The sequence below is a fragment of the Mollisia scopiformis genome (assembly GCF_001500285.1).
Source record: "Mollisia scopiformis unplaced genomic scaffold LY89scaffold_10, whole genome shotgun sequence".
Classification (NCBI taxonomy): domain Eukaryota; kingdom Fungi; phylum Ascomycota; class Leotiomycetes; order Helotiales; family Mollisiaceae; genus Mollisia; species Mollisia scopiformis.
The window spans coordinates 1,364,877-1,389,116 of NW_017263590.1; the positions used below are offsets into that span (position 1 = coordinate 1,364,877).

The 24,240-nt window shown below is 46.9% G+C and overlaps 11 protein-coding genes across 11 annotated transcripts; 2 read left to right on the forward strand and 9 right to left on the reverse strand.

The window, feature by feature from the left end:
• Positions 1 to 761: 761 nt before the first annotated feature.
• Positions 762 to 1,559, reverse strand: LY89DRAFT_668531 (uncharacterized protein; the record flags this gene model as incomplete). Its single annotated transcript, XM_018213044.1, has 2 exons — positions 762 to 1,069; positions 1,229 to 1,559. 2 exons carry the CDS (start codon positions 1,557 to 1,559, stop codon positions 762 to 764), a joined length of 639 nt encoding a protein of 212 aa, XP_018072733.1.
• A 1,251-nt stretch (positions 1,560 to 2,810) lies between these two features.
• Positions 2,811 to 4,919, reverse strand: LY89DRAFT_583165 (MFS general substrate transporter; the record flags this gene model as incomplete). The annotated part of the gene is made up of 11 exons (XM_018209199.1): positions 2,811 to 3,022; positions 3,074 to 3,094; positions 3,148 to 3,243; positions 3,291 to 3,358; positions 3,408 to 3,614; positions 3,665 to 3,742; positions 3,798 to 3,973; positions 4,020 to 4,214; positions 4,279 to 4,442; positions 4,491 to 4,533; positions 4,596 to 4,919. The coding sequence occupies 11 exons, from the start codon at positions 4,917 to 4,919 to the stop codon at positions 2,811 to 2,813; spliced, it is 1,584 nt and encodes a 527-aa protein (XP_018072734.1).
• Positions 4,920 to 5,514: 595 nt separating this feature from the next.
• LY89DRAFT_781438 (acetyl-CoA synthetase-like protein) lies at positions 5,515 to 8,871 on the reverse strand (the record flags this gene model as incomplete). Its single annotated transcript, XM_018222483.1, has 5 exons — positions 5,515 to 5,946; positions 5,999 to 6,682; positions 6,731 to 7,745; positions 7,797 to 8,545; positions 8,596 to 8,871. 5 exons carry the CDS (start codon positions 8,869 to 8,871, stop codon positions 5,515 to 5,517), a joined length of 3,156 nt encoding a protein of 1,051 aa, XP_018072735.1.
• Positions 8,872 to 9,177: 306 nt separating this feature from the next.
• Positions 9,178 to 12,033, reverse strand: LY89DRAFT_47190 (general substrate transporter). The gene is made up of 10 exons (XM_018207769.1): positions 11,617 to 12,033; positions 11,388 to 11,516; positions 11,138 to 11,344; positions 11,029 to 11,085; positions 10,711 to 10,915; positions 10,476 to 10,648; positions 10,195 to 10,398; positions 9,855 to 10,070; positions 9,571 to 9,801; positions 9,178 to 9,516 (listed from the first exon to the last, which is right to left on the reverse strand). Exons 1-10 carry the CDS (start codon positions 11,711 to 11,713, stop codon positions 9,410 to 9,412), a joined length of 1,626 nt encoding a protein of 541 aa, XP_018072736.1. The 5' UTR covers positions 11,714 to 12,033; the 3' UTR covers positions 9,178 to 9,409.
• LY89DRAFT_47189 (uncharacterized protein) lies at positions 12,034 to 13,461 on the reverse strand. Its single transcript, XM_018207768.1, has 2 exons — positions 12,262 to 13,461; positions 12,034 to 12,186 (listed from the first exon to the last, which is right to left on the reverse strand). Exon 1 carries the CDS (start codon positions 13,348 to 13,350, stop codon positions 12,430 to 12,432), a length of 921 nt encoding a protein of 306 aa, XP_018072737.1. The 5' UTR covers positions 13,351 to 13,461; the 3' UTR covers positions 12,034 to 12,186; positions 12,262 to 12,429.
• LY89DRAFT_47206 (uncharacterized protein) lies at positions 13,462 to 14,709 on the reverse strand. The gene is made up of 2 exons (XM_018207772.1): positions 14,381 to 14,709; positions 13,462 to 14,323 (listed from the first exon to the last, which is right to left on the reverse strand). The coding sequence occupies exon 2, from the start codon at positions 14,296 to 14,298 to the stop codon at positions 13,573 to 13,575; it is 726 nt and encodes a 241-aa protein (XP_018072738.1). The 5' UTR covers positions 14,299 to 14,323; positions 14,381 to 14,709; the 3' UTR covers positions 13,462 to 13,572.
• LY89DRAFT_47192 (uncharacterized protein) lies at positions 14,449 to 17,249 on the reverse strand. Its single transcript, XM_018207770.1, has 7 exons — positions 17,048 to 17,249; positions 16,218 to 16,991; positions 15,839 to 16,166; positions 15,686 to 15,789; positions 15,229 to 15,640; positions 14,758 to 15,183; positions 14,449 to 14,703 (listed from the first exon to the last, which is right to left on the reverse strand). Exons 1-7 carry the CDS (start codon positions 17,179 to 17,181, stop codon positions 14,599 to 14,601), a joined length of 2,283 nt encoding a protein of 760 aa, XP_018072739.1. The 5' UTR covers positions 17,182 to 17,249; the 3' UTR covers positions 14,449 to 14,598.
• A 144-nt stretch (positions 17,250 to 17,393) lies between these two features.
• Positions 17,394 to 18,978, reverse strand: LY89DRAFT_615107 (mandelate racemase/muconate lactonizing protein-like protein). The gene is made up of 4 exons (XM_018210715.1): positions 18,654 to 18,978; positions 18,496 to 18,605; positions 18,336 to 18,447; positions 17,394 to 18,289 (listed from the first exon to the last, which is right to left on the reverse strand). The coding sequence occupies exons 1-4, from the start codon at positions 18,827 to 18,829 to the stop codon at positions 17,542 to 17,544; spliced, it is 1,146 nt and encodes a 381-aa protein (XP_018072740.1). The 5' UTR covers positions 18,830 to 18,978; the 3' UTR covers positions 17,394 to 17,541.
• A 149-nt stretch (positions 18,979 to 19,127) lies between these two features.
• On the reverse strand, positions 19,128 to 20,968 carry LY89DRAFT_615112 (aldehyde reductase-like protein). Its single transcript, XM_018210716.1, has 6 exons — positions 20,502 to 20,968; positions 20,348 to 20,452; positions 20,107 to 20,300; positions 19,971 to 20,055; positions 19,721 to 19,922; positions 19,128 to 19,675 (listed from the first exon to the last, which is right to left on the reverse strand). The coding sequence occupies exons 1-6, from the start codon at positions 20,715 to 20,717 to the stop codon at positions 19,491 to 19,493; spliced, it is 987 nt and encodes a 328-aa protein (XP_018072741.1). The 5' UTR covers positions 20,718 to 20,968; the 3' UTR covers positions 19,128 to 19,490.
• LY89DRAFT_47291 (aldolase) lies at positions 20,711 to 22,172 on the forward strand. Its single transcript, XM_018207779.1, has one exon. The coding sequence runs from the start codon at positions 21,028 to 21,030 to the stop codon at positions 22,003 to 22,005; it is 978 nt and encodes a 325-aa protein (XP_018072742.1). The 5' UTR covers positions 20,711 to 21,027; the 3' UTR covers positions 22,006 to 22,172.
• Positions 22,173 to 22,570: 398 nt separating this feature from the next.
• On the forward strand, positions 22,571 to 24,211 carry LY89DRAFT_583485 (D-lactate dehydrogenase; the record flags this gene model as incomplete). Its single annotated transcript, XM_018209213.1, has 3 exons — positions 22,571 to 23,203; positions 23,254 to 23,865; positions 24,050 to 24,211. The coding sequence occupies 3 exons, from the start codon at positions 22,571 to 22,573 to the stop codon at positions 24,209 to 24,211; spliced, it is 1,407 nt and encodes a 468-aa protein (XP_018072743.1).
• Between the last annotated feature and the right edge of the window lie 29 nt (positions 24,212 to 24,240).

Below are 24,240 nucleotides of genomic sequence, written 5' to 3' on the forward strand. Positions count from 1 at the left end.
AAAACGGGTCCGGAACTCTTGACCTGCAGAGCCTGAAGCTGCCTGCAGCTATTACGTACAGCAAAACTTCATGTATGGATGGGCTTGATTTATCAAAAAAGGTACGACTTTCGTTCCTATTACTAACATCATAGGTAGCCTTCTTCTTCTGAGGAGAGTTTTGATCAGGTACACGCAAATCAACCCCGACCCGAGAAACTCTATTCGCTGCTGGCGTTACACGTATGCCCTGAGGAGACTTTTCCATGCTGTACCGCAGAACGTATGACTGTGCCATACATAACCGCGAGCCTTATTTGCGAACCACCAAAAATTTTCTCTCTCTTCCTCTTGGAATCCTGAGCTGTGACTCCTCCGCTTCGTTCGTCTGCCTTGAAGGAATAGAAAAAATTCTCATTCGCCCGTCTCAGAAATAACCTTACTTTCGGGCCCCCGTCTGTCTATTTCCGCGAGATTAGGAATTTGGGGGTTTGGTCACCATCGTGACAGCTGGAATTCTTGCCAGAGAAAATTTTTTCACATTGTTCAGAGAATGTGTCACACAGCAACCAACGGTTCATCCATTCCCGCCGTTGCAACTCTCGGTCAGCGAATTGAGTTTCCCGGGATTCGGTATGTTTTGGATGGTCTAGATCGGGACGTACCTAGCTACGTTCTAGACCTCGCCCGTCGTCGTCGGGATACCTACAGTAGGTTACATATTTGAGGCTGACGGGAAACCCGATCTGCATTGCGATCGTAGTGTTCCCTTTCATGGGGAATCACTTGTTCACAATCGGAGATCTGAGACATTGTTTCTTGGTTTGAAGAATTTTCTTTTTCTCTTCCCTCTCGTTCCCGTTGATCTTCAGGTACGTGTGCCACGGAAGCAAGATCCTTCCTGGCTCTTTCCGTTGTACGAGGACGAGGACGAGGACCAGGAACGGGACGGCTTCACAGACCCGCGGGAGATCAGAGTTGACAGCTGTGGAAAGACACGGCTTGGTAGCTTGGACTCGACGGCGGTCGATGCTGATAGACCTTGTTTGAGGTGACGCTATCACAGACACGAAAGTCGTTGGCTGGTTGGCTGGATGCCGTGTCAGTCTTTGGAATCGAGAAAAAGCACTTTTCTCGCTGAGGACGCCACTTTGTGAATGGCTTGCTTACTAGTCAATGCTTTGCAAAAGTTTAATGATTTCTGATCATGTATTTCCTGTCTTGTATTTCCTTCTTGCCTTGTTCGTACCGCGGCTTCCTTCTCTTTCAAGAATCTTGAATCGTTGGTGGACCGGGTTTCGGAATGTGATATTGATATTTGAGGGCGTTACTTTCTGGATCACAATCTCGTCATCGGCTCGTAATCCTATTCGACCGTCGCCAGCTTGACTCTTACAGCTGTTTGAAACTAGCACGAACTGTTTTCCTTTTGCTGCAAGACCCCTCTCTTGCTCTCGGCGTTGCCCATAAGACACGAACTCCATGATTGCTTCTTCTCTCGCTTTCTCTCTCGCGGCTTTTCCTGCCTCTCCACGTGAGAGAAAGTCTCCAACAGTCTCACAATGACACGACACCTGCATTATCAGCTTGTCATGTGTCCCCATCCAATCCCCCTCTCCCCAAATTCCTCCGACGCAAACCGTCTTTCCCCGATACCCGTACCATTGTTCTACGACATTGGCATTAGCATTGGTGGTCACGACAGGAATGCAACCAAAACCTCAACCCCTCACGTGAAAACAATGTGGCGACCTGGTCACGAATCTCTTTGCCAGCCTCGAAATCCAAAGCGGTAGTCACGGCATATACTACCGTTCCACGGCATATACGCCCTTGTGGAGAAACAGAAGAATCCTTTCTTGCCTTAATACACGAAACTATCACGTGTCGGTGTTTCAAGTAAAATCACCATCTCACCTATCAAGGACCTCGAGAGAGGTAAAAAAAAAAATCTTTTCACCTCGCTTCCACACTCAACAAAGACCTTCCTTCCTTGGTTTTAAAATTCGATTGATCCAAGAACCCAGACAGAGTCTTAGCATGAACCATCCATCCATCCATCCATCCTTCCAAGCAAGCGCTACACTACAAAAACCTTGCTTCAATGCAATGTTACGCGAAGCTAGCTAAGCTAGAATTCTCGCGTCTTACAGCGTACGGGTACTTACTTACTTACTTACTTGCGTTATTCGGTTAGCAGACCCATTCCTGTGCGTGCAGCAGCGCTGTTGGTTTTGTGGGGGTGGTTAGCTGTCTGTTGTGTTCGCTTGCTGTTTTAAACAATTTTTCAAGTCTGGAGATTTCGTGCACGAGAAGTCAGGTTACTTGTGGAACCTTTGCTGCTTGTGGGTAGTCTCGTACCATTTGGTTGTGCCATCAGCTCACTCTGCAGATGAGGCGAGCATATTGAGTGATTGATGCCAAGTCACGATCTGAGCGTGATGGAAAGAGGTTTTGTGTGGGACGTGAGGATTCATTGTTACACGATGAGGCCCCCAACTTCGGTGCCTAAAGTTTACCCCGCGTGTACGACGTATGTTCGTGAAGTTATGATGATCTTGCCTTTTTTGGGCATTTGTCTTTCTATTTTTCTTAGCTGTCATAATCGTCGGTGGATAGACGTACTGTTTGTTTTCACTTGTAGGCCGGAGCTGTCATGTTCCAGTCGTTTTCACTCGTCTCGCCTGCCGATTGTGGGACGTTTGGCAATGGTCTGAAAGTTGTAACATTTCAATAGCTTGCTCGCGTTGAGAAAGTCCGCTGAGAATGGGCATTGCCGAGCCCCTCCTTCAGAGCCTTCTCACCGATACCGATCATAATCAATGAAGTATCTACACTAAGAATCTGAATCCATTGTCCGTCGCAATACCTGGTAGACCGTTCTCTTCAGCTTGATTTCTTCTCTCCTCTCCGCCTACATCCACGCCATCGACAGCTTCTCCAAGATCCAACTTGCGATTCAAAGCTGTCAAGTGGAAGCGGAGGATGGTGGCGAAGAGGATAGCCATGATTGACATGCCCATATTGACGCACATCGCGTTTACTGTTGACATTATCAGTACATTTTTGGAAACGAGGAAATTCGAGAACTTACTATATCTCGGACCATCGCTAGCTGAACAAGGAAAATTTTGTCAGCAGAATTCCAGCGTGGTGACTTAAACTTACTTGGGTATAAGAATGGAGAGTAAATTTGACAGACATTGCTCAAAGCATTGATACCGGCAAGTGCTGCAGCACGTTTGGCAGGTGGTCGAGGGAGTACTTTTCTCGTCAGCAATGTTCGCATAATGGATAGACCCGAAGTGTACCGTTTGAGATCCAGCTCAACGTTACCACGTAGCCTGAATAATTACTTCCCACCATGAGGCACATTGCTCTGTAAGTAACATCAGCGTTTGTTCAATCTCTATGAATCTATCGCGTACAAGTATCTTGGTGCGAAAGCAGTCGTCGTGACGGCGATGATGAAGGCCACAACAGAGATAATTGGCGGCAAGGCGACGTGCAAGTACCGTTCTCCGGTCTTGTCCGCATGCCAAGCATTGCCCAGGATAGCAATTACAGCTATAAGATACGGAGGCGTTGTTAGTAATAGAGTAGTGATGTTGTTCTTTCCAAGCCCTTTCACGACGCTGAGCGTGTCAGTGAGAAGGAATTAAGCGAGGAAGTTAGGGGCTCTCACGTGGGAAAGAACGTTGTAACAGTGCCAGTAGCAGTGAATCCATAAGTTGTAGCCAGCAATAACCAAGCTTTGGGATCCCTGAGTACAACGATCAGTAAAGCTCGGAGTTTGTTTCTTGCTCGAGAAGACTTACTTGGCCGCCAACTTTGCTCCGTGGAAGAAGGTTTGTTGTTTACTGTTAACCCAATCGTCTTCTCCAATATCCTCATCCAGTCTCCAAGCAGCGAGTTGCTTTTCTTCTTCAGTGAGCCAAGTTGTAGTCCTTGGAAAGTCAGGTAAAATAAAGAATGAGAACAATGCGATAAAGACCTGCGACGTCAGTATTGGTACTGGGGTATAGATGTTTTTCACTCACTGTAATGGCACCCTCAACAATGAACAGCCATCTCCAAGCAGACAAGCCTCGAGCTCCATTAAGACCATTGGTGATTCCAGCTGCTATGAGGCCTGAAAAAGCACCCGAAAGCAGAGAACCAGAATAAAGGACTGCAGTGCGCTTCACAAGTTCTTTCCTTGTATACCAAGCTGAGAGGTAATACAAACATCCGGGCTTCTCGAGTTAGTCTTGCCTCAAAGAAAATATTACAGCTGCACGTTAAATTTAGATAACTCACAAAGTAAGCAGCTTCCACGAAACCTAGGATGAATCGACAAGCCAATAGTCCACCATATGTCTGAGAAGCAGCTGTTGCTCCACTGATGATACCCCAAACGACCATACAAGCTGGCAGATATATCGATGGCTTCCCGAGTTTGTTGAGTAGCATATTGGATGGCACTATGGGTTGTCAGTGATATCGTTTGCGAGTTTGTGCTAAGGTCGTACCTTGCATCAAAAGATATCCAACAAACAAAATACTGACGCTCGTCTAACGTTTTCCAAAACTCCATCAGCATTCATCCTTACCCTCAAATTCTCCACGAAACTAACCTGAAATTGATTTCCATGTAACTTCAAATCTTTCTCCAGCCCCGCCAGCCTAGCCGCCGCGATATTGTTCCGATCAAGGTAGTTGAGGATGTACATAATGACAATCAAAGGCATGAGTCGAAAGTCGATCTTCCTCCTAAGAGCATCCTCGAGAGTCCGGCGAGTCTCGGGGGAAAGATTACGAACGAGTTCCGGGGCACGGGATTTCTTGTCCGGCATGCTTTCGTGGATTGATGCGTTCTCGATGAGTTCGACTGCGTCTTTCTTGGCGACGGAGTCCTCTTGCACCACGGCGTGATGGGGGTTGATGCTACTTTCTGCCATCTTGGTTTAGTGCTAATATTTGACAGCTAGTAGTAGATAATGAAGTGAATGGAGTAATAAGTTAGAATGAGGATGGTGAAAACTATATGCTTTTAGTGAGCCTACCAGAACAAGAGCGCTTGGACCTTGTGCAGTGTCTGGGGCCCCGGATTTACTCCGTGTCAGTTTCTGGGATGGAATCCAATAAAATGCGTTCTATGATTTTCAGCAGTCCTTTTCCGAAATGAAGAACTTGTTGACCTGAATTGAGGACGCTAGGAAAAGCGATGGCCTGTGTGGCAGGTACGTTGTGGAAGCCGGAAATGCAGGGTTGAGGAAGTTGCCAGGTCGTGGGCCAGACAGGAAAGCGGGGTAAGTGGTTTCCGAACCGGTAGACATGCCTTCCTCAACGTGGAGAGAGTTTGTGAAGTAGGACTAAGCGTTGAAAGTGTGGAAAGAAGTGTGACATCGCCGCCTATGCCTTTCGGCTGAGCCGCTGAGGCGGTTGCTCTGTGATATCACTTCATTAAATCAAGAACTCAGATCAAGTGGCAAGAATGAATACAGTTTCAGAACTCATGATATATATAGGTATCTATGGACAGGAAATTGACATCTACCACTCCTGCCTCCAACTATCCACAATCTTCTTCACAATACCACTTCCGATAATATCATACCCATGCCCTATTGCTTTACTTCTCTCCCCAGTCTTCTCTGTCACGAACACCAATCCCTTTCTCCCTGGATTATCATTGTCATACTTCTCCGCAAAAAAGTCAAGAAGCTTGATCGTAGGGTTCTTCTGAGGGTCACTTTCACTGTCACGCAAGCGGCGAATCCACTCTCGTTGAGACACCGTCTCGAAAGTAAGTCCAGCGTTTCGTAATGCGGGAAGGAGTTCGTTCGTCCAGTGGAACAGGTGAGAATTTTGGACGTGGAAGACGATGCTTGTATCCTCATCCTCATTTTTCACTGTATCTGTGTCTAAATTGGCAAGCTCAAGCACTGAGCGAGCCACAACGTCGACAGGTAGCCATGATGGTGTCTAGTAAAATGTCAGCATGAGAAACATCCTGAGATGAATCTGGTTACTGTACCTCTTCCAATGCTGGCAAAGCCCCGATTATAGATGCACTACGAATCATCAAAGAGATAGCCTCTGTGCTGTTCCACAATCCCAACTTCGTATCTCCAACGATCTGGCCAACTCTGAGAACATTCGCTGTCACACCCGTCTGCTCGGCTGCAGCTTTGACTATGGTCTCTGTCACCAGTTTTGATCTAGCATATCCCATGTTCTGAGCGTGTGAGAGGTCGTCGATATAAGTTTCCTGTATTATCGCTGGAAGTGGTGTTCCTGCTGCTGCCGAGATGGAAGAACAGAAGAATAATTTCGCAGGTTGTGTTGTAGATACACCAAGACACAGATTGAGAAGGTTGAAAGTGCCTTTGACGTGATGCTGCTCGAAACTCTTGACACCGAGATTGAAGTTGACAGCCCAGGCGCAGTGGATGATAGTTGTCAAGGTCTTGCGCAGGGTGTCTAATGTGGAAACATCCAATCCCAAATCATCACGACTGAGATCCGATGGAAGGCAATGGATCTTCTCCAAATGCAGCTCGGAATCAAGCTGCTTGGATGAAAGGGTCGAGAGCACTCTTGATTGAGCTTCGGCTTGAGTTGAAGCCCGGACTAGACAATATACTGCCTTGACGTGATCTTGGGCAAGCAATTGCGCCAGAACATGTGCTCCCAGCGAGCCAGTGACACCAGTAAGGATCTATGAGGGTATCAGCATTGGTAGCAGTATCATGTCTGAGCAACTTACAATTGTTTCTCCGTCGACCAGACACGCTCCAGGGATGTGGCTTTCAAAAGTGGAATACTTCTCGATAAGCTCTCTCATTGTTTCTATCTCATCAGTCTCAACGGTTTCCGTCCCTGTTCTCACAGAGAATAGATGTGTAGCAAGTGCCGAGATATTGGGATATTCGAAGACGACATTTTGTCCCAGGGTGTTTGAGCCTAGATCCAACTCTCTCATCATGATGCCTCTGACAGAAAGGGCCTGTAGACTATCTACTCCAGCCTCAAAGAAGTCTGTAGTGTCATCAATTTGTTCAAAGCCAAGGTTTTGCACGAAAAGATTATGCAAGTAGAGCTTGAGCTCCTGACAATTCAACTGGAGTCTGCTCCCGTCATTGACATCGGCTGGGGATTCGAACCGAAGGTAGATGGAATCAACCAGCTTTTCGAATTTTCTGTAAAAGGCGGCGCGAATCATAGTCCCTTTATCCGTGCAGGGATATTCCACGCCAACATCAAGGACTTCAATCATTTGTCGAGAGATCTGACTGAACCCTTCAACTCTGGCGTTTGCTGCTTGCACGACAGGCCAGAGTGAGTCGAGCACTTGTGCCTTACTCAGACCACTGGCTTTCTCACTTAGTATAATGATAAGACCTGGAAAGGCTCTGCCAACTCCAAATACGCAAGCTTCCCTGACCAACTCGTTTTCTCTGATCTGGTGCTCGTATGGAATTGGAAGAACCTTTTCGCCATTCACAAGCGTTACTCGATCGTCCAAGCGACCAAGATATTTCCAGGCGTTCGGTATCGTAGGATGAGGACTGAAGAGGTCGCTGGTTCTGAAGGAGTTGGGGGGATCATCTGAGTTCGAGACGACTTTGGAAGGCAGTCCATCGAGCACTACACACTCGAACGTGTTCGGACCTCGAGAAGTCATAAGCATGTAAGGGGCGCTTGCAGGCAATGGTCGAACGTAGTTCCATGCTTTGTCTTCAATTGGACGAAAAGATGTCATCAATTGGCCAATTTCAGTTCTAATTCTTTTTGTCAGCCATGAGTAGTGTATCCAGAAACGAGCAACTCACGCTCCATAATGGCCAACAAGATAAACCCCTGCCTCTACCAGCCTATCTCCAAGATCATCTGGACAGCTGCTACCTCCGAACAATACCAGTTTGCATTTTCTCAGCACTTCAACACCGCTTTCTGTCTCTGCAAGGAGTTTGAGTGCGTAGGGCACACCATAAAAGCACTCCGGATTCACTGCACGCATTGCTTCTATTAGGTTGGGTCCCGACAATGGCAAGTTGGCATTGAACAACGCTATCTCTTTTCCGGAATATACAGCTCGAAAGAATGAAGAAAGACCATGGTTATGATAAAGTGGAAGTGTCAAAAAGGCACGATATCCAAAGCTGCTCGAATAATTCATCAAACATGCTGCTTGTGTTTGAAAGATTGGCTTCGGAAGCCCTGTAGAGCCAGAGGAATGAATGATGAATGCTATTCGATTCGACGAAGAACGATTGCCTTGCTGCCGAGGATACCGTGGAATCAGAGGGTCTTTCAGGTTGTACTCTGTTTGACTGTGTACCGGATATCGAGTGACTTCTGTCTCAGATTGGATTGCCATCACTTGCTTGTTCAGATTCTCGGAGCTCACAATCCGACGGCAATTCGTTTTATGGAGCAGTGAGACATATGCCTCTGTAGCAAGTCGGTTGGAGAGGAGGAGAACTGCAAATCCAAGTCTGTGAAGGGCGAAGATGCTGGCAACATAGTCCAGATTCGATGGAGCCAGCAAACCAACCACTTCTGCGTCGGGTCCATGATTCTGATACGAGATTAGACGTTTCGGCCCCTCATGACAATTTGGCAACTTACTTCCGGGACAAGCCCCATTGAAGCGTACTTGCTTGCGCTATGATCAGCGAACCTATCCAGATCCTGCGCTGTGTAATGGACATAATCAGCTCGACCCCGTGAGCTTGCTGGATACGCAACTAGTGGAGTATCAGGTATTGTTCGACTTCGATTGAAGAGTAAGTCATCGACGGTATAGAGTGCGTGAGTCTTCACATCGTTTACTGCCACATCAGCACCGTCGAGCTTCGACGTCGCTGTATAATCATGTCTTGGGGTAGCAATTATAGCAGACATGATGGGAAACTTCGAGACCGAATGAACAAGCGTAGGAAAGGACCAATTGGACAAGTAAAGATAGGTATAAGTAAAAGGCCCAAAGGCCGCACCTAGCTGAAGGTCTCTCGAACGTGGGCGAGATTTAGCATCACAAGGGTATCACAAGTGTGATCGTGCAACTCGGAAACACGACTGCACATCGTATCCGGGCGGAATGGAACTTGAGAGACGTTGGTGAAGTGCCTCGTGGAGAAAAAAGCGGGGTCGCCGGAAATGTATATTTTCTGGCAGGAACCCGGATCCGAGCTTTCGGAAAAGGGCGATCGGCAACCTGCTTCAGCCTGGCAGCTGAGAAAGAAAATCCCACCAATTAACATGCTTTATGCATATGATAGATAGACAGAAACTAACAGCTAATTGCACTCTTGCACACCGTCTCAGGCAAGCCTTGGATCACCTAGTCCCAAAAATCCGAAGCAAGACGGATGGATGAGGAGTCAAAGTCGCATTTTCGCTCTCCCTAGTAGATGCCTCATTTCTCACCTGCATCTTCTGGCTACGAGAGTGGGGCCTCCTCGATGTGCTCATCTTTGCCCACGTCAAAATGAATCTCTTTCTCCACAGCGATGACTGCTTGATCGGCGAGATCTTTATCTTCAAATACTGCACCATTGAGATCAGTACCTTGTTCAAAACCTATGAGTCGGGGGTACTTACGGAACGCCAATTCCTCAAGTGTCCTGCTTTGGGTCTCAGGATACATAAAGAAAATGAAGAGAAACTCAAATGCAATCCATCCGCAGTATATTGCCATGTACTTCCAGTCGATAGCTGTCAATGCGATCGGGTTGACGTTATTAGAAAAGAAGAGACCAATCTTGTTGAAAACTTGTTCGATTCCAATACCACGGCTTCTGACGTTGTAGGGGAAGAGCTCAATGAGAAAAGCTATTGTGTTGTTAGCATAAGCGCAGCTCCTAAGGAACGGATGAAAGCCATACTATAAGTCAACGCGTTATTGCCAAGATTATAAGGGACATTGAATGCGAAATAGAAGAACAATGCGGCGATTCCAGCAGCTTTATTATTAATCCCGTGATCTTTTGCTTCATGAAGCTTCTTGTATGAGACTGTCATGGAGATGAAAACCAGTAGCATGCCTGCTGCAGCTGTCATGAACATAACCCTGCGTTTGAACCTTGCCACGATAAGTGCCACTACAAAAAGTTAGCCTTACGTTATGAAGCAAGAGAGTAAACAAAGTTTTGCCGCGAAAGATGAGTGAAAGGCGGGCGTTCCATTGTGCAGTGGAGAAGGGGAGCCAAAGAAAGGACGGTTTACTCGTAGTAGCAGTAAGTAAGCCAAAACAGGCATTTGCGAGGTTAATCCTCGTTTTGGCATAGCTTGATGTGTAGCCCATACGATCAAACAACAAATTCGAATAGTAGGTAAGAAGCGAATTTCCAGACAGCTGGGTAAAGAGGCCGAGGAAGACAGCGATAATGGTGCGGCGTCGCATTCCTTTCGTGCTAACCATGTTTAACCCTGGATATATCGTCAGCAACTGCATGAATCACTGGGAGATCTGAGACTCATAGCAACGAGACCGCCTCGAAACTTACAAGACTGCTTCGAGTTGTCCATCTCGATCTTGATAGTCGACCGAATTTGAGCCATTTCGGCCTTGACAAGAACAGACTCGGGGTCGCCCTCAGCGTGATATTTTGTCAAGACGGCATGCGCTTCTTCGTGTCTGTCTCTGCTGATAAGCCATCGAGGACTTTCCGGTAGCAACCTGACAAAGGAGGTCAGCGAAAAAAAGAAAAAAAAATGAAAGCAAGGCACAAGATAAATTACATGATAGTTGATATTTGCAGAAGTGACGGGCACATTTGCAATAAAGAAGGGATACGCCAGGACCAATCGCTGGGAACAGATGTGGTTCCGAGACCAACAGCTGCGGCCGCGATTTGACCGATAAAGTAGGAGGAGTTGAAGAGGGACGTCAAAGTATCTCTGTCCTTGGGGTGAGCCAATTCTCCAATCAGAGAAGAACCAGATACTAAACAAGGAATCAGCCATGTCTCCTTTTGCTGGCATCGAGGAACAGCCATAGTTATATTGGGGGTAGGGAGCATCATGCAAGTAAATTTCCAAGAACTTGCGAGTACTTACTTATGCAAAATATTATCCCAAAACCGAGCACCATACGCGCGAAGAGATACATCCCGACTTGGAAAGCGTCAGCACAAAGACTGCACATGTTACAGCAGGAGAAGCTCACGATCCTGGGAAAATCCCTGTATGATTGCACCAGTGACCATGATTATAGATCCCACTAGAATTGGCAGACGTCTTCCAAAACGCTGATTAACATAAGGAGCGAATGGTACGCCAATAATAGACCCAAGCTGGTAGGAGGCAGACAAGAATCCCAATAGACCTGGGCTCAGATATGGTACTCCCGAAGCATCTTTCTTGTCGGAGAAATCTAGGAGAGCTTAGCGGTACACCGAATTTGAGATGAAACGTACAATATTTCCAATAGTTGGTATATTGAAGAACGTTGATGAGTTGCGAGTCGAATCCAGACGTCATCTCGACACCCATACAACATGCAAATAGACAGAGATACATGACTCGTAGGTTGGGCTTCCTGTACCCTAGATAACGAGGGCTTAGTGATTACTCTTGAGAATCAATCCGGTTGGAAAAAATGAGAAGAGTGTCTCAGACAAGAGAAAATCTGGCAATCAGACTTACACTTCACCTTGTCTTCAGCAGCAATGTTTGTAACAATTGGTGCTGAGACTCCCTCAGCATGAGGAGCGAGGTCATCAATTACTGAAACTGGTGCCATATTGTCTTTTCTGGACCGTGCAAACGATGGATTCGAGAGAAAATCGCACTTTCAAGAACACATACTTATGCGCCATGAGCTTCGAGAAGTTCAAGTCTATTCTGCCTGAATCATTGAATACGACGCTTGCTGCAGAATGGCTGAGAATTCATATAATAGCAGAGCATTTCTGCTCGTCGCACAAGTCTTGGTGCTGGAAGGCACAATAGCAACTTGGACTGTCGTCATTTTCGTAGACTCTTGTTTCAACCGGAATCACCCGCTTGCCGGTCGTGGAGATGTGGTTGAACAGCGTTACGACGAACGTCCGTATGGCGTTCACTTGGTTGCCAATGCTAAAGTTCATTGGAGGATCCGTAAATACGTCGTATTTCACCGGGACGAGATATACTTCCGAAGAAGGAAGCTCTGCTGCGCCAGCTTCGTTTGATTGCCGGGCCGGATCGTATCACTTCTTTTGGACATATTCCACGCTGTCGAATTTTAGCCGGTAATAAAGTAATCAGAGACGGAAGAGGGATGGTAGCCAAGCTTCCTTTTTTACTCACCTGCTCACCTCCTCGCCTCACTGCTGCATCACCCCGCATTATCTCTCCCTTATGCTTCTCCGCGCCGCACCTATACTTACCCAACGCTTTACGAAGTCATATTGGTCGAACTTCCTTTCCTCTGCTGGCCATATTGGGATTCGAATAACATGTGTCATATTTCAATAATCAATAATCAACAAATACACTATCGCGACACAACACCTCCATTTCTTTCAGCGAAGGAAAGCCAGATTCTAGCTTCGATGGCAGATCCTCCTTGTAATGATACCGTATGCTCCAGACACTAGCCTCAGTAGACATCTGGTTACTTTCTCGACATCTCCCGGACAGCGGAAGGGTTTGTGAATCCATCGAGCTTAGTTGCACGAGCGAGTAACTAGCCTCATGGTCCCTCTCGTCCAAAGGCACAAAGTCTTTGGAGGTCCATTTATGACCAGGCACATCGATAGCTAACAGCTCATTGACCAAGGCTTCTAACCTATTGATCAATACAGCCGACTTGCTGTCCCCTTCGACAGTCATGTGCTCGTGTTCGTCGTGAATGCCACCATTCAGTGTGTGAAACTCGTCGTGGAGTCTTGATGCAATCTCTCGGTGCATTTGGGTATTCCGACTCCCATAAAACCTGTTGACCTCCGCTACCAATTCACACGGTCTGCATAGGCAGTATCGAGAGACATCATATGCAGCATAGTCGAGACCATATATGGCATGGAAAACATCTCCAAAGACTGCCGTAGATCCAAGCCCCGCATACGTAAGAGACCAATCAGCGGCTCCATTTTCAGCATGAGCGGCAATATTACCAGCCTCAATAACCCGTCTGTCAAGTCTTCCTATATTCCCAAGCCGGTCGACCTTCTCCAATTCCAGATAACGCATCCGAACCGCAGCTCCAGCTTTTACTAGGGGATCTCTCTTCTCTGCTTCCGATTTGAGCTCCTTGATTTGCTCTTCAAGGCATCCGACCTGTGATCTCAGCTCCTCTTTCTTTGCCAGAAGATTCCTGTTCTTCTTCACAGCTTTGGAAAACCTCTTTCTCGTCTCAGGGGAGGAGGAAATCTCATCGTTCTCTTCACTGCCCATGTCCTGTTCCAGTTTATCGTACTTCGCTAGTAATATCTCATGTTCAGCTTCGAGGTCCTTGTACAGTAGACATTCGCAGGCATGGCCGTAATCCTCAAGCCTCTCAATCTCCCTGTCTCTTTCCAAAATCTCGGTCTCAGCATTGGTGGCTCGGATTTCGAGTGCCGCATATTTCTTTTCCAACTTAGCATATTCACTGGAATTCCGTGCGACATCCCCGTGTCAGCTTTTGAGACTATCATATTCCTCCTGTGATGCGTCGTGCTTGTCCTTGAGACTACGGGTTACCCCTTCATCTTCCACAATTTCGTCGCTGAGGTCGTATTCGAGTTGTCTAATCTCAGCATCTTTCATGACGCCGTCTGTCTCGGCCCTGGTGAGCCGTTGCTGGAGAAGATTCTTCTCTTCGACCAGATCATCGTTCTGCTTTTTCATCGCACCTTGGGCTTTCAAGCTCCGCTCATACAGAGACTTAAGAATATTGTATCTGTTCCTCTGATCCTTAAATTCTCGATCTCGCTCAGCTAGCATCCCATCTTGCTCAATCAGCTTCTCTTCTTGTGTTGCAATCTTGTCATCTTGCTCTTTTGCCGCCTCCTGGAGTGATATAATCTCAGCCTCGGTGGACGTCGCAGATTGCCTCATGCGCTCCTTGCAATCCTCCAAGGACGTTTGCAAATCGGCAACTTCTTGTCTTAAACACTGCTCAGTACTTGCTGCACTATCGATTATAGCGATAAGTGCGTCCGTAAAATTAATCATTGTATCCGTGAACACAGAAACAGCATCCACTGCCCCTTGCTCTTGAGATAGCCCATGTGGCACTTCATTGTCCCGGGTGACTTCAAGAATGGGTTTCTGTCTTTTGATGGCGTATAATATCTGGTGAATTGAAGGAGTAAGGGCTGTTGAATTGGCTGTTTGCTTGGACTTCTTTTTCTTGCCCATATTGAAGGTATGGAATGTGATATGGCTAATTCTTGATATCAGTGTTGAGGTCTGGTGGGAGAGCGGATCGACGCGTTGGTACCATTTAGTACGCGAATTTTCGCGATCCTGAATTATGTAATGCACAAAGCCGCTGGATTATGAATGATCAGACGTGGAGCTTCTTCTTCACAGAGATTAGTAAAGCCGTATTTGCCATAAGCTGCTTTGCTTTCTTGCTCTAAGCATGAAGTAGGTAATGCTTCCAACCAGTTGGGACGAATCACGTGTTTCTCACAAATCGATTCGCGTGTGGTTCCATCAGGGCAGCAAAACTCCGCCCACATCATTCATGGTGCTCATTTCCCAGTGCTGAATTTGATCATCTTGAAATAAGAAATCCAAATTACCCATCCCCGCTGTCACCTATGTTCATCGTCAATTAGGCAGATAAAGTCAAATGAGATGGAATTTACCCACAAGAGAATTGAAAGACGACCAATCTGTCAGCTCGGCCATCAGACTCGACGGAGTGGCACCGCTGGGTCCATCACTTCCACAAATATCGTTCGGTATTGAGAAATCAAGGCCACCAATGTCATGCAAAGAAGTCCCGTTGGCGTTGGTGGTCTGAGGCCCCGAGATAGAGTCAAGAGAATTGCTTGGAACGTTTGCGTTGGATTCGTGAAGTCGTTCTGTCTGCTTCATGGCTTCCAAACGAAGCTCTTCTAGAACGACGCTATATCGCTGAGCTAAGGATTCCTTTATCGCCATCGAGCTTATTTGGGCTTGACATTTTGCTGCGGCTTGGAAGTACGCAAGATATTTTGCTCTGGGCGAATTCCGTTGTTGAATTGTATAGACATATAAGACGACTACTGCACAAAAGGCAAAGTATTGAGTGAACTACTAGAATGTTAGATAGTATTGTATCAGGCTGAAAAGACTTGCCCAAAATGCCCTGAAGATCTGCTTCCCTTCGGCAAGGTCGTTAACAATAGTGACAATATTCATGGCCGCGTCCAAGCAAGCTGAGACTTTTCTATCCATATCCGGAGTGCCTGGTGCTCCACGCTGTCTCGAACTTTTGCCGCTAAGACTTGCAAAATTGCTAAGCAGGAATGGACGATGGACCAATATTAGAGCATGCTGGTAAGCCAAGTTGAGAACGTTGCGTTGACGTTGATAGACGGGAAGAAGCAGAGAACTGTCTACACCATCCGTACCAAGGAATCTGGACAGACCTTCTCGCCAGCTCAATAGTTCTGCAGAGTATTTTGCGGTAAGGGTAACTCTGGCTTCGGGAGAAGGGGCTCGTATAGCGTATAGGTCACGTAGAATGTTACTGACAATTCTAGATAGCCTATAGACATCAGAAATGTATCAACTTTACGAAAAGAACACACACCTTGCATGCGCTATAGGGCCCACCATGATTGACTGAGCTCTTGATATGTTACTAATCATCTTTTGCGAGGTTAACTCGGCATCATTAACGCAAGTTGGGAAGTCCTAACACAGAAATATTAGTAATTTCAATGGAGGTGCTCGGCATAGCTACCTGATCTATGTCATCATCATGAAAAGTCCTTGGTCTTCCCAAAGCAGCACTCAAGTAGTTGTCAAGGCTGTAAGCGCACCAAAAGACTCGCTTTCGACACTCTAAGTCAATAAGATCAGATCCGTTTGATGTTTCTACTCTTCGCTTGCGATGTATACCAATAGCAAGAATCAGATGAGCAGTTGTCCCGAACAGGCTCCAGCAGTGATTAACTCTGGATTGCGACAACAGATAGAAGCATTGGCAAAGTCGAGCCTGAACGCTTGTGAGCCGAATCTCACCAGTTTCCGTGGATAACTGATGATCCGCGGCTTGGAAATAGCGAGCACTAGAAACAAATTAGCCCGCATGCTATTGGCGTAGTCAGAGATTATCTCACCTTGTGTCGGCTGGGGTGCTTGCTTGATCAGGCATGTAATCTTTTGCCTGTGCCATCACCATGAAAAGGACAGCCGTCCGCTCCCCTGCTCCACGGCCTCGCATTACCCCAAGATTCTCGTAGAATTCTTGCAACCAAGTTTCAATTGTTGGTTGATGAAGAAATCGATGAGTCGGTACCGCAAAGTCAAAATACCGTGCGACAAGCTTTTCGGCGTCGTTTTGGGAAGGCAGGATGAAAAAAGAGGGATTGAAGTCCGGTAAAGGGGCATCTCCAAACGTAAAGATACTAGAGCTTTGAGAGAATGAGACTTTCTGATGAAGTTTCTTTTGCACCCGTAAAAGGAAAGAAACGCCGGAAGCTGGCCCGACATAATGGCCCTGCAAATCCGTCTGTGAAGGCTCAGGAGAGTTGCGTGATGAATGCATTCTTGAATCGATCATCTGTTGACCAGTGGGAAGCACCTGAGCCATTGGTTCTACAAGAGTATTTGGGCGAGGCTCGGGGCTGAGAACCACAGGTGCATTTGGAAGAGAAGCCTGTAGAAGCAATTCCATGCCAGCATATTGTGCCCGTTGATTTTCAGTCAGCAGACCTGGAGATCCTGTGACTGTACCTCTGGTGTCTGCCTTCTCTGGAAGAATTTCTCGTACATTATCGTCAGGTATCACCGACGGAAGCCTGCCACGATTGTATGCTGCTGTAAATTCGCAGCTCAGATTTGCTTGAGTACAGAGTGTACAAGGTTGTTTGCCCGTACATCGGGTCTTTTTCCTGGCTTCTGGTCAGTCTCTAAGGGCGGACATGATAGCTGAGTAGTAGATCTATACCGTTTGCAACGATCACAAGCACGTGTCACTCGAGTGCGGTCTTCATCCTTTTTCCGTCTCTTGGATGAACTTGGATGAACGTGCTGATTTTCGAATCCTTCCCCGCCTGTCGCTAACCGCTGCCCATCCGACATTTCTGGAGGGAAGTGGTGTTGAACGAAGTCCCGGAAATAGATGTATTTCAGGCCATCTTTCAAGCAATTGCGCTTGATGTTTATGCAAAAGGAAGGTTCCCAGCCCGGAAAAAGTTTTGCGGGGTAAGAACTACGGACACTCCGGGGATGATTATCTCCACCCCTTACATTTTCCTTACTTCTCATCTGAAGTGTCGGATGAGTATCAAAGTGCATAATCCATATCATGCTAGTCATATTCTATCAGATGGTTCTTGATCTAAGTTCTATGCAAAGCTAGTGAGACAGCTTAGAGTTGTGCAGTGCACAACATCAAAAACTGTCTCAAGCCTTTTGGTGAAGCCAAATAGCAAATCGCGTTCACCACTCTCTCACTTCCCCACCAGGTCCTATGAATCCAGGGCTCACCCATGGTTTTGCTCCCTCAGAAAATCTTCGGACTTGCTCTTCGTCAATCTCGATCCCGAGTCCCGGACCTGCCATGAGCTTGATGTATCCGTTCTCTACATTCCAAACCTCGGGATTGTGTGTATAACTGGTCAAGTCTTGCCCTCCAACGTTGTAGTGAATACCAAGACTCATCTCTTGGATCACAAAATTGGGTGTAGCTGCCGCAACTTGGACATTCGCTGCTAATGCAATTGGTCCGAGAGGGCAATGAGGGGCAAGAGCCACATCATACGTCTCGGCCATGGCTGCTATCCGTTTCATTTCTGAAATACCTCCGCAGTGGCTGATATCTGGTTGCAAAATGTCCACGGCTCCAGCTTCGAGGAACGGACGAACATCCCATCGACTATGTAATCGTTCTCCGAGAGCAATTGGTATACTTGTTTGTTGAGATAGCGCTTTGATACCTTCAACATGCTCTGACAACAATGGTTCTTCAATGAACATAGGACGATGAGGCTCTAGAGCTCTTGCAAGTTGCTTTGCCATGGGCTTGTGAACACGTCCGTGGAAGTCAATTCCGGCATCCATGCCAAGAGCTTTGACAGCTTTGAGTCTTTCTACGCAATCATCCAATGCTGAAGGAGAGTCAAGCCAGCCCATATCTTCTGTCCCGTTCATCTTGACTGCAGTGAAACCTTGAGCTTTCCTCGCTTTGCTGAACTCGTCAGTCACCAGTTAGGCTACAGTTCAAGTTGACTCACGCTTGGTTTGCAACATCTCCAGGTCGATCTCCACCGATCCAAGCATAAACTTTGATCTTGTCGCGGACTTTTCCACCAAGCAATTGGTAGATCGGAACTCCCATTCTTCGAGCTGGGCATCGTCAATACTTTGGACAATATCAGAACAGAAACCTCTTACCTTTCATGTCCCATAATGCAATATCAATACCAGCGAGAGCGCTCATAAATACAGGTCCACCCCTGTAAAAGCCTATTCTCCAGGTCGTTTGCCATATATGTTCTATATTACTTCGATATATTAGAGATTTAGGAACAACGAGGACAAATTGTGCTTACTCCGCGTCCATACCAGTATATCGTTCAATATAGGCATCTAAGCATCCTTCCACAGCTTGGGTATGACCTTCCAGGGACGCTTCTCCCCAACCAATCAACCCCGCATCATCCGTTATCTTGACGAAGAGCCATCTTGGAGGCACTCGAAAGTATTCTATCTTCGCAATCTTCGGCATATTGGAAACGATGGAGAAAAATTGAAAGATCTATCAATACTCTAGTTGGACATCTCAAACTTTTACGATAATCTGAAAGCTTGTGAACGACATCGGACTTGAAATCATCACGTGTCAAGGGAATGGAACCATGTATCCGAGTACAGGACCGGTCTACATTTCCGGACCCCACTACCCCACATCTTAACGGAAAAGACAAATGGTGAGGACAAGTGCTGTCAGCAGCCGTAAATTGGATTTAATATGGATTCTAAGACAATGCATATGTGCTCTCTCGAATGACTTTGGCTTATCTTTTCAATTTCGAAAAAAGCTGGATCGCCTGCAGACCTCGCTTAAAAAGATATCGAAAGCAAAAACTCAACCACCCGAAGGTGGTATCCAACACCATAGCTAGTATGGGGTTTAAAGGGGATCATCTTGAGACATTCGTATTGCAGGCATTCACGAGAATATAGAGAGGCACGATCACTGTCGCAAGCATCTATATCCTGGAGGCCGCTGTCTCAGAGGATGATGGCAAAGATCTGCTTATTTGAATTTATAAGGTATTAAAGAGGTCGAGGCTTGTGATTGGTGGAGGGGTTTAGCGTAGTTTTGGCGAGGGGAGAGCATCAAGTATCAATTACCGATCTGAATCTGGTGCAGGCCGCTTGTATCATCAATTGACTTTCAATCCCGCTTTCAGCTTTCTCTGAACTTCCTTCCATTCCTCAACGCTCTTTCTCAAGCTGTCTCGGCCCACCTCGCCAAAGATATCCACGCCCAAACGAGCTGGGAAATTGTACCTGTGGTGACGGTCCAGCGCAACAATTTTGTCGAAGACATCTTTTGGAAGCTGGAAATCTATGATCGAATTAGATTTGCTTCTTAGAAGGCCAGAATCCTAACCTTGAAAGTTATCTTTGATCCTTGACGCTGTTACGCTCTTTGGTAGAACGACAGTGCCTCGTTGAATAGCCCAGCTAATCAATAGCTGTGCTGGCTGTTTGTTCATTTCTCTAGCCAGTGCTACGACTGTGGGATCATCTACAGCTCTGGGGAGGTTGTAGATATTGTTTCCGAGTGGACTATAGGCTGCAACAACGATTTTCTGTTTCACATCAGTATTACCTGAATGGTAAGCTTTAAGATGACTCACTTGCTGCTTGCACCAGTCTAACAGATCCGGTTGCTGCAAGTATGCGTGGGCCTCGATTTGATTTACCGCTGGTGGAATGATAGCTCTGCAAACTTTGTATGAGGCACATCATCTCAAATGTGTCCAGAGAACTTACGTTTGCAAGAGAGACTCGATCTTCGCCTTCGTGAAGTTGCTGACTCCAATGCTCCGGACTTTCCCTTTGGCAACTAGAGCTTCCATCGCTTTCCAGGTATCCTTGATAGGAACATCAATCACCATAATCTCTTCTGATATTGGATCGACCGGAAACGACTCCTTCGAATGTGGAAATGCAACAGGCCAATGTATCTGATTTGTTAGAACTTGAAGGTGCCGTTTTAGATGTTGACACATACGAGGTAAAGATCTAAGTAGTCGGTTTGCAAGTCCTTCAATGTTTGGTCGAGCGCATTCTCAACATCTTCAGGGTTATGGTCAGTGTTCCAGAGCTTGCCCGTAACCTTTTTGAGATATTAGTCAAGCGATTGGTTCTTCTGCGCACAAACGTACAAAAATCTCCTTGCGATCCACGCCGGAAGCTTTGAGTCCTTCTCCTACTTCTGCTTCATTTCCGTAGACAGAAGCAGCATCAATATGACGATAGCCGCATGTCAAAGCAGTAGATACTGCTTCTTTGACTAGATTTGGTCCAGATTGCCAGGTGCCTAGGCCAACAGCTGGAATACTGTAGCCCGAATTCAACTTGAAAGACCGATTCATCGCCATTTTGATTTCAGAAAGAAGTGAACCCGGAATCTCAATCGTTCTGAGAGACAATAAATGCAAGAAAAATCATGTTCTGCCATTCGCAAATCGCCGGTAACTTTTCCGGCTCTGTTGAGCTTTTCCGTGAAACTTCCCTCCCCCACCTATGGGGCAAAACAACAGAAAAGCCATAATAGGGCCTTGAGAGATAACCAGCTGCACACTTGAGATAGAGTAGAAGTGTATATAAAGGAGCCCAGACAGAAAATATACGACGATAAGACTAGAACAGGGACACAAACACAAAGCAATTGGTGAAGCTACGACCACCATGCTGACTAAGTTACCACCGCCAGGAGTTTTCGTACCTGTTCCAACATTTTTCAAAACAACACCAGCTTCTTCATCCTCATTACAAGCAGCACTCGATGTTCGAACTCAATGTGAACACAGTATTCACCTTGCCAAGAATGGAATCCGAGGCCTCGTGCTGCTCGGAAGCACGGGCGAGGCAATACATCTCTCCCGGTCTGAAAGATTCGAATTGATTTCCGGTGTCCGCAATGGACTCACAGAAGCTGGCTACGCCGACTATCCAATCATGGCAGGCATCTTGACGAACTCTGTCGATGAAGCGCTTGGATGGCTTGCAGATGCGAAGAAAGCTGGTGCACAATGGGGACTCGTCCTGACACCAGGATACTTCGGTCCTGCTGCAAACCAAGAGAATCTGCGGGAATGGTACACACTGGTCGCAGACACGAGTCCTCTACCAATACTGATTTATCATTACCCCGGCGTTACGAACAACATTGCCATCAGCCTCGAAACATACATGGCACTGGCAGCTCATCCGAACATTGTTGGATGCAAAATGTCTCACGGCAATGTTTCTCACCATGTCCAAGTGGCTTTGGATCCTGCTATTGACCATACGAAGTTCCGCGTATACAGTGGCTTTGGCCAGCAATTGGGTCCTATTGTTCTTTTTGGAGCTGCTGGAGTGATTGATGGGCTTGCTGCGATATATCCCAGCGCTGTGTCGCGCCTCTTCGACCTCGCAGCCAAGCGTCCAGTCACGAATGAAGCCTTGCAGAAGATTCAAGAGTGGCAATTTATTGTCAGCAGAGCAGAGGAAATGATAGCAAAGTGGGGCATCATTGGAATCAAGGAAGGTGTATATCGAGAGTTGAATATTGGCAATTTGAACGGCGGGAGACTACCACTGAGGGGAAATCTGCCCGAAGGGGAATGGGCGAGGTGGAATGTGGCTATGGATGCTATGAAGCAGCTCGAGCAGTCCAAATAGTTTCATGAATTTTATTGAGCGCTCTGCCGGCTGCGGCTCTCTACCCTCGCTGCATGTTTCCCACAGACTTGATTGAGCCATTCACGGGAAGTTCCTATTGAACTTTGTCACAGTACCAGTTTCAGTGAGGCAAGCTTTCAGGTAGGGATTGTAAGCACTTGGACGGGGAAAGATTTCAACAGTCGCATAGCTTGCCAATCACAAGCTTTCACACGGTGCTTATACGAAATACATGAATCCGAGTTCACAAACTCGCGAACCTGATTTGAACTGCTACCGAGCTACCAATCGTGCTTGACAAATTCCTCCTAGCATTGAAAGTCAAGCCCATTTCATGACCCAATCAGAATGCTCCGCGTTCGCCTTCGCGTTGGGGGCGAGTCGCAAAACTTACGAAATAAGCAGTTTTGCGTGGTTCTTACGGCGCTACTGGTATATCGTCCAATCAAGCTCGTATATCATAACGTGGTTCAAGATCTTCCCATATAAGAATTCATGTCCCTTGCTACCTACTCAGAAGTTCATCTACTCTTTGTATCTCATATCACACTTCAAGATGTCGCTCATGGGCTCCGTAGGAAGTCAAAAATTGTCTGAGCTTGAGGTTTTCCTCAATAAACACCCGCATATAACTTACGCTACGCCATCCTCCCCAAACTATGCCTCCTTAAGGGAGATCTTCAGCTTGGATTGCAAAAGCAATCCTCCGATCATCGTTCGTCCCCAAAAAGCTGAAGACGTCGGCCTCCTCGTCCAGTACGCCAAATCCCAAGGCATAAAATTCGCAGTCCGGACTGGTGGACACAGCCTTTTCGGGCTGTCTACAATCGACGGCGCTATGACTATTGATATGCGCGATATTACATACGTCCATATCGAGCAGGGAAAGAAATTGGCGAAGGTAGGAGGTGGGACATTACAGGGAGATCTTGCAACAGCACTCCACAAAGAAGGCCTTGCGACTCCTACTGGTAGCGTTCCATCTGTTGGTTATGTAGGGTGGGCTGCCTATGGGGGTTATGGTCCGTTGTCTGCACAATTCGGTCTCGGTGCTGATCAGATTGTTGCTGCGAAAATCGTAGATCCAAGTGGCAAGATTGTCGAAGCTGACGACAAGTTACTGAGAGGTATTCGAGGAGCAGGAGGAATTTTTGGTATAATCGTGGAGATCACAGTGAAGGTGTATCCATTGAACAAAGTGAGTGCCAATTGCTGATCAACGAGAGTTGCACCACTCATATGTCCCAGATCCTAGCCGGCAATTTGATCTTCGCATCCCAGGATATCAGCGAGGCCTTCAAGAAGTTTAATGGTGGATACAGGGAGCTTTCAACTCAAGGCCTGCCGTCCCAACTCGTGATACAGCAGATGGTAGTCAATTCTCCCTACGGACGAGCATTCGGTCTTGCTTTCACATGGGGTTCAGACGATATCGACACTGGACGAATGTGGCTGTCAAAAATCGAAGGTCTTGGTACGGTCGTTATGAACACTGTTGCAGAAACAACAATACCGGAAATGTTGGCCGCCACTCAGGCCGTGATTCCGTTGAAAGCCTACTGCTCGAGTCGTTCGTTGAATGTACGGAAGATCACCGAGGTGGCAGACGCTATTGCATCGTGTCTCGAGAAGATGCCGTCAGATTTGGCAGCCATGTTTACCATTCATGAGTTACGTGGGCCTTCAGCAAAGCCTACCAAGGACTCCGTCTTTGGAACAAGAGATCCACACTTCATGTTGGAGATTCTTGGCGGCGCATTAAAGGAAGAGTCGAGGGAGGCCAGTGCAGCGTGGGCGCAGAGCACATGGGAAACAATCGGGAAAACAGATCGAGGGGGCCAAAATATTCTCCCAGGAACTGTATGACCCCATTCTCAACCTAGGTCGCTGTGTTCTTTGATGGAAGCTCTGGAGATAAGATACTCCTTAGGAGCAGCAAAGGGACAACGTCCGTCTGCTTATGAGTTCCTGCTCTCGGGACAGTCTCCCTCTCGCAGAGCTCTCTCGTTGTTCTCAGCATTTTGCAGTGCTAATCAGTTGATAGTATATCTCTGTCGAACCTCCAGGAGAATCGCCTGGTCAGATACCACTTTCCAAGATATATGGATCTCACGAATCGGACGTCGTTGCGTTGAAAAGGGAATATGACAGTGAGAACGTATTCGATCTGGCGATGCCGAGGTTGGTGGATTATATCCGTAGTTGAGATGTCAAGAAGCTAGTGTTTGGAATCCA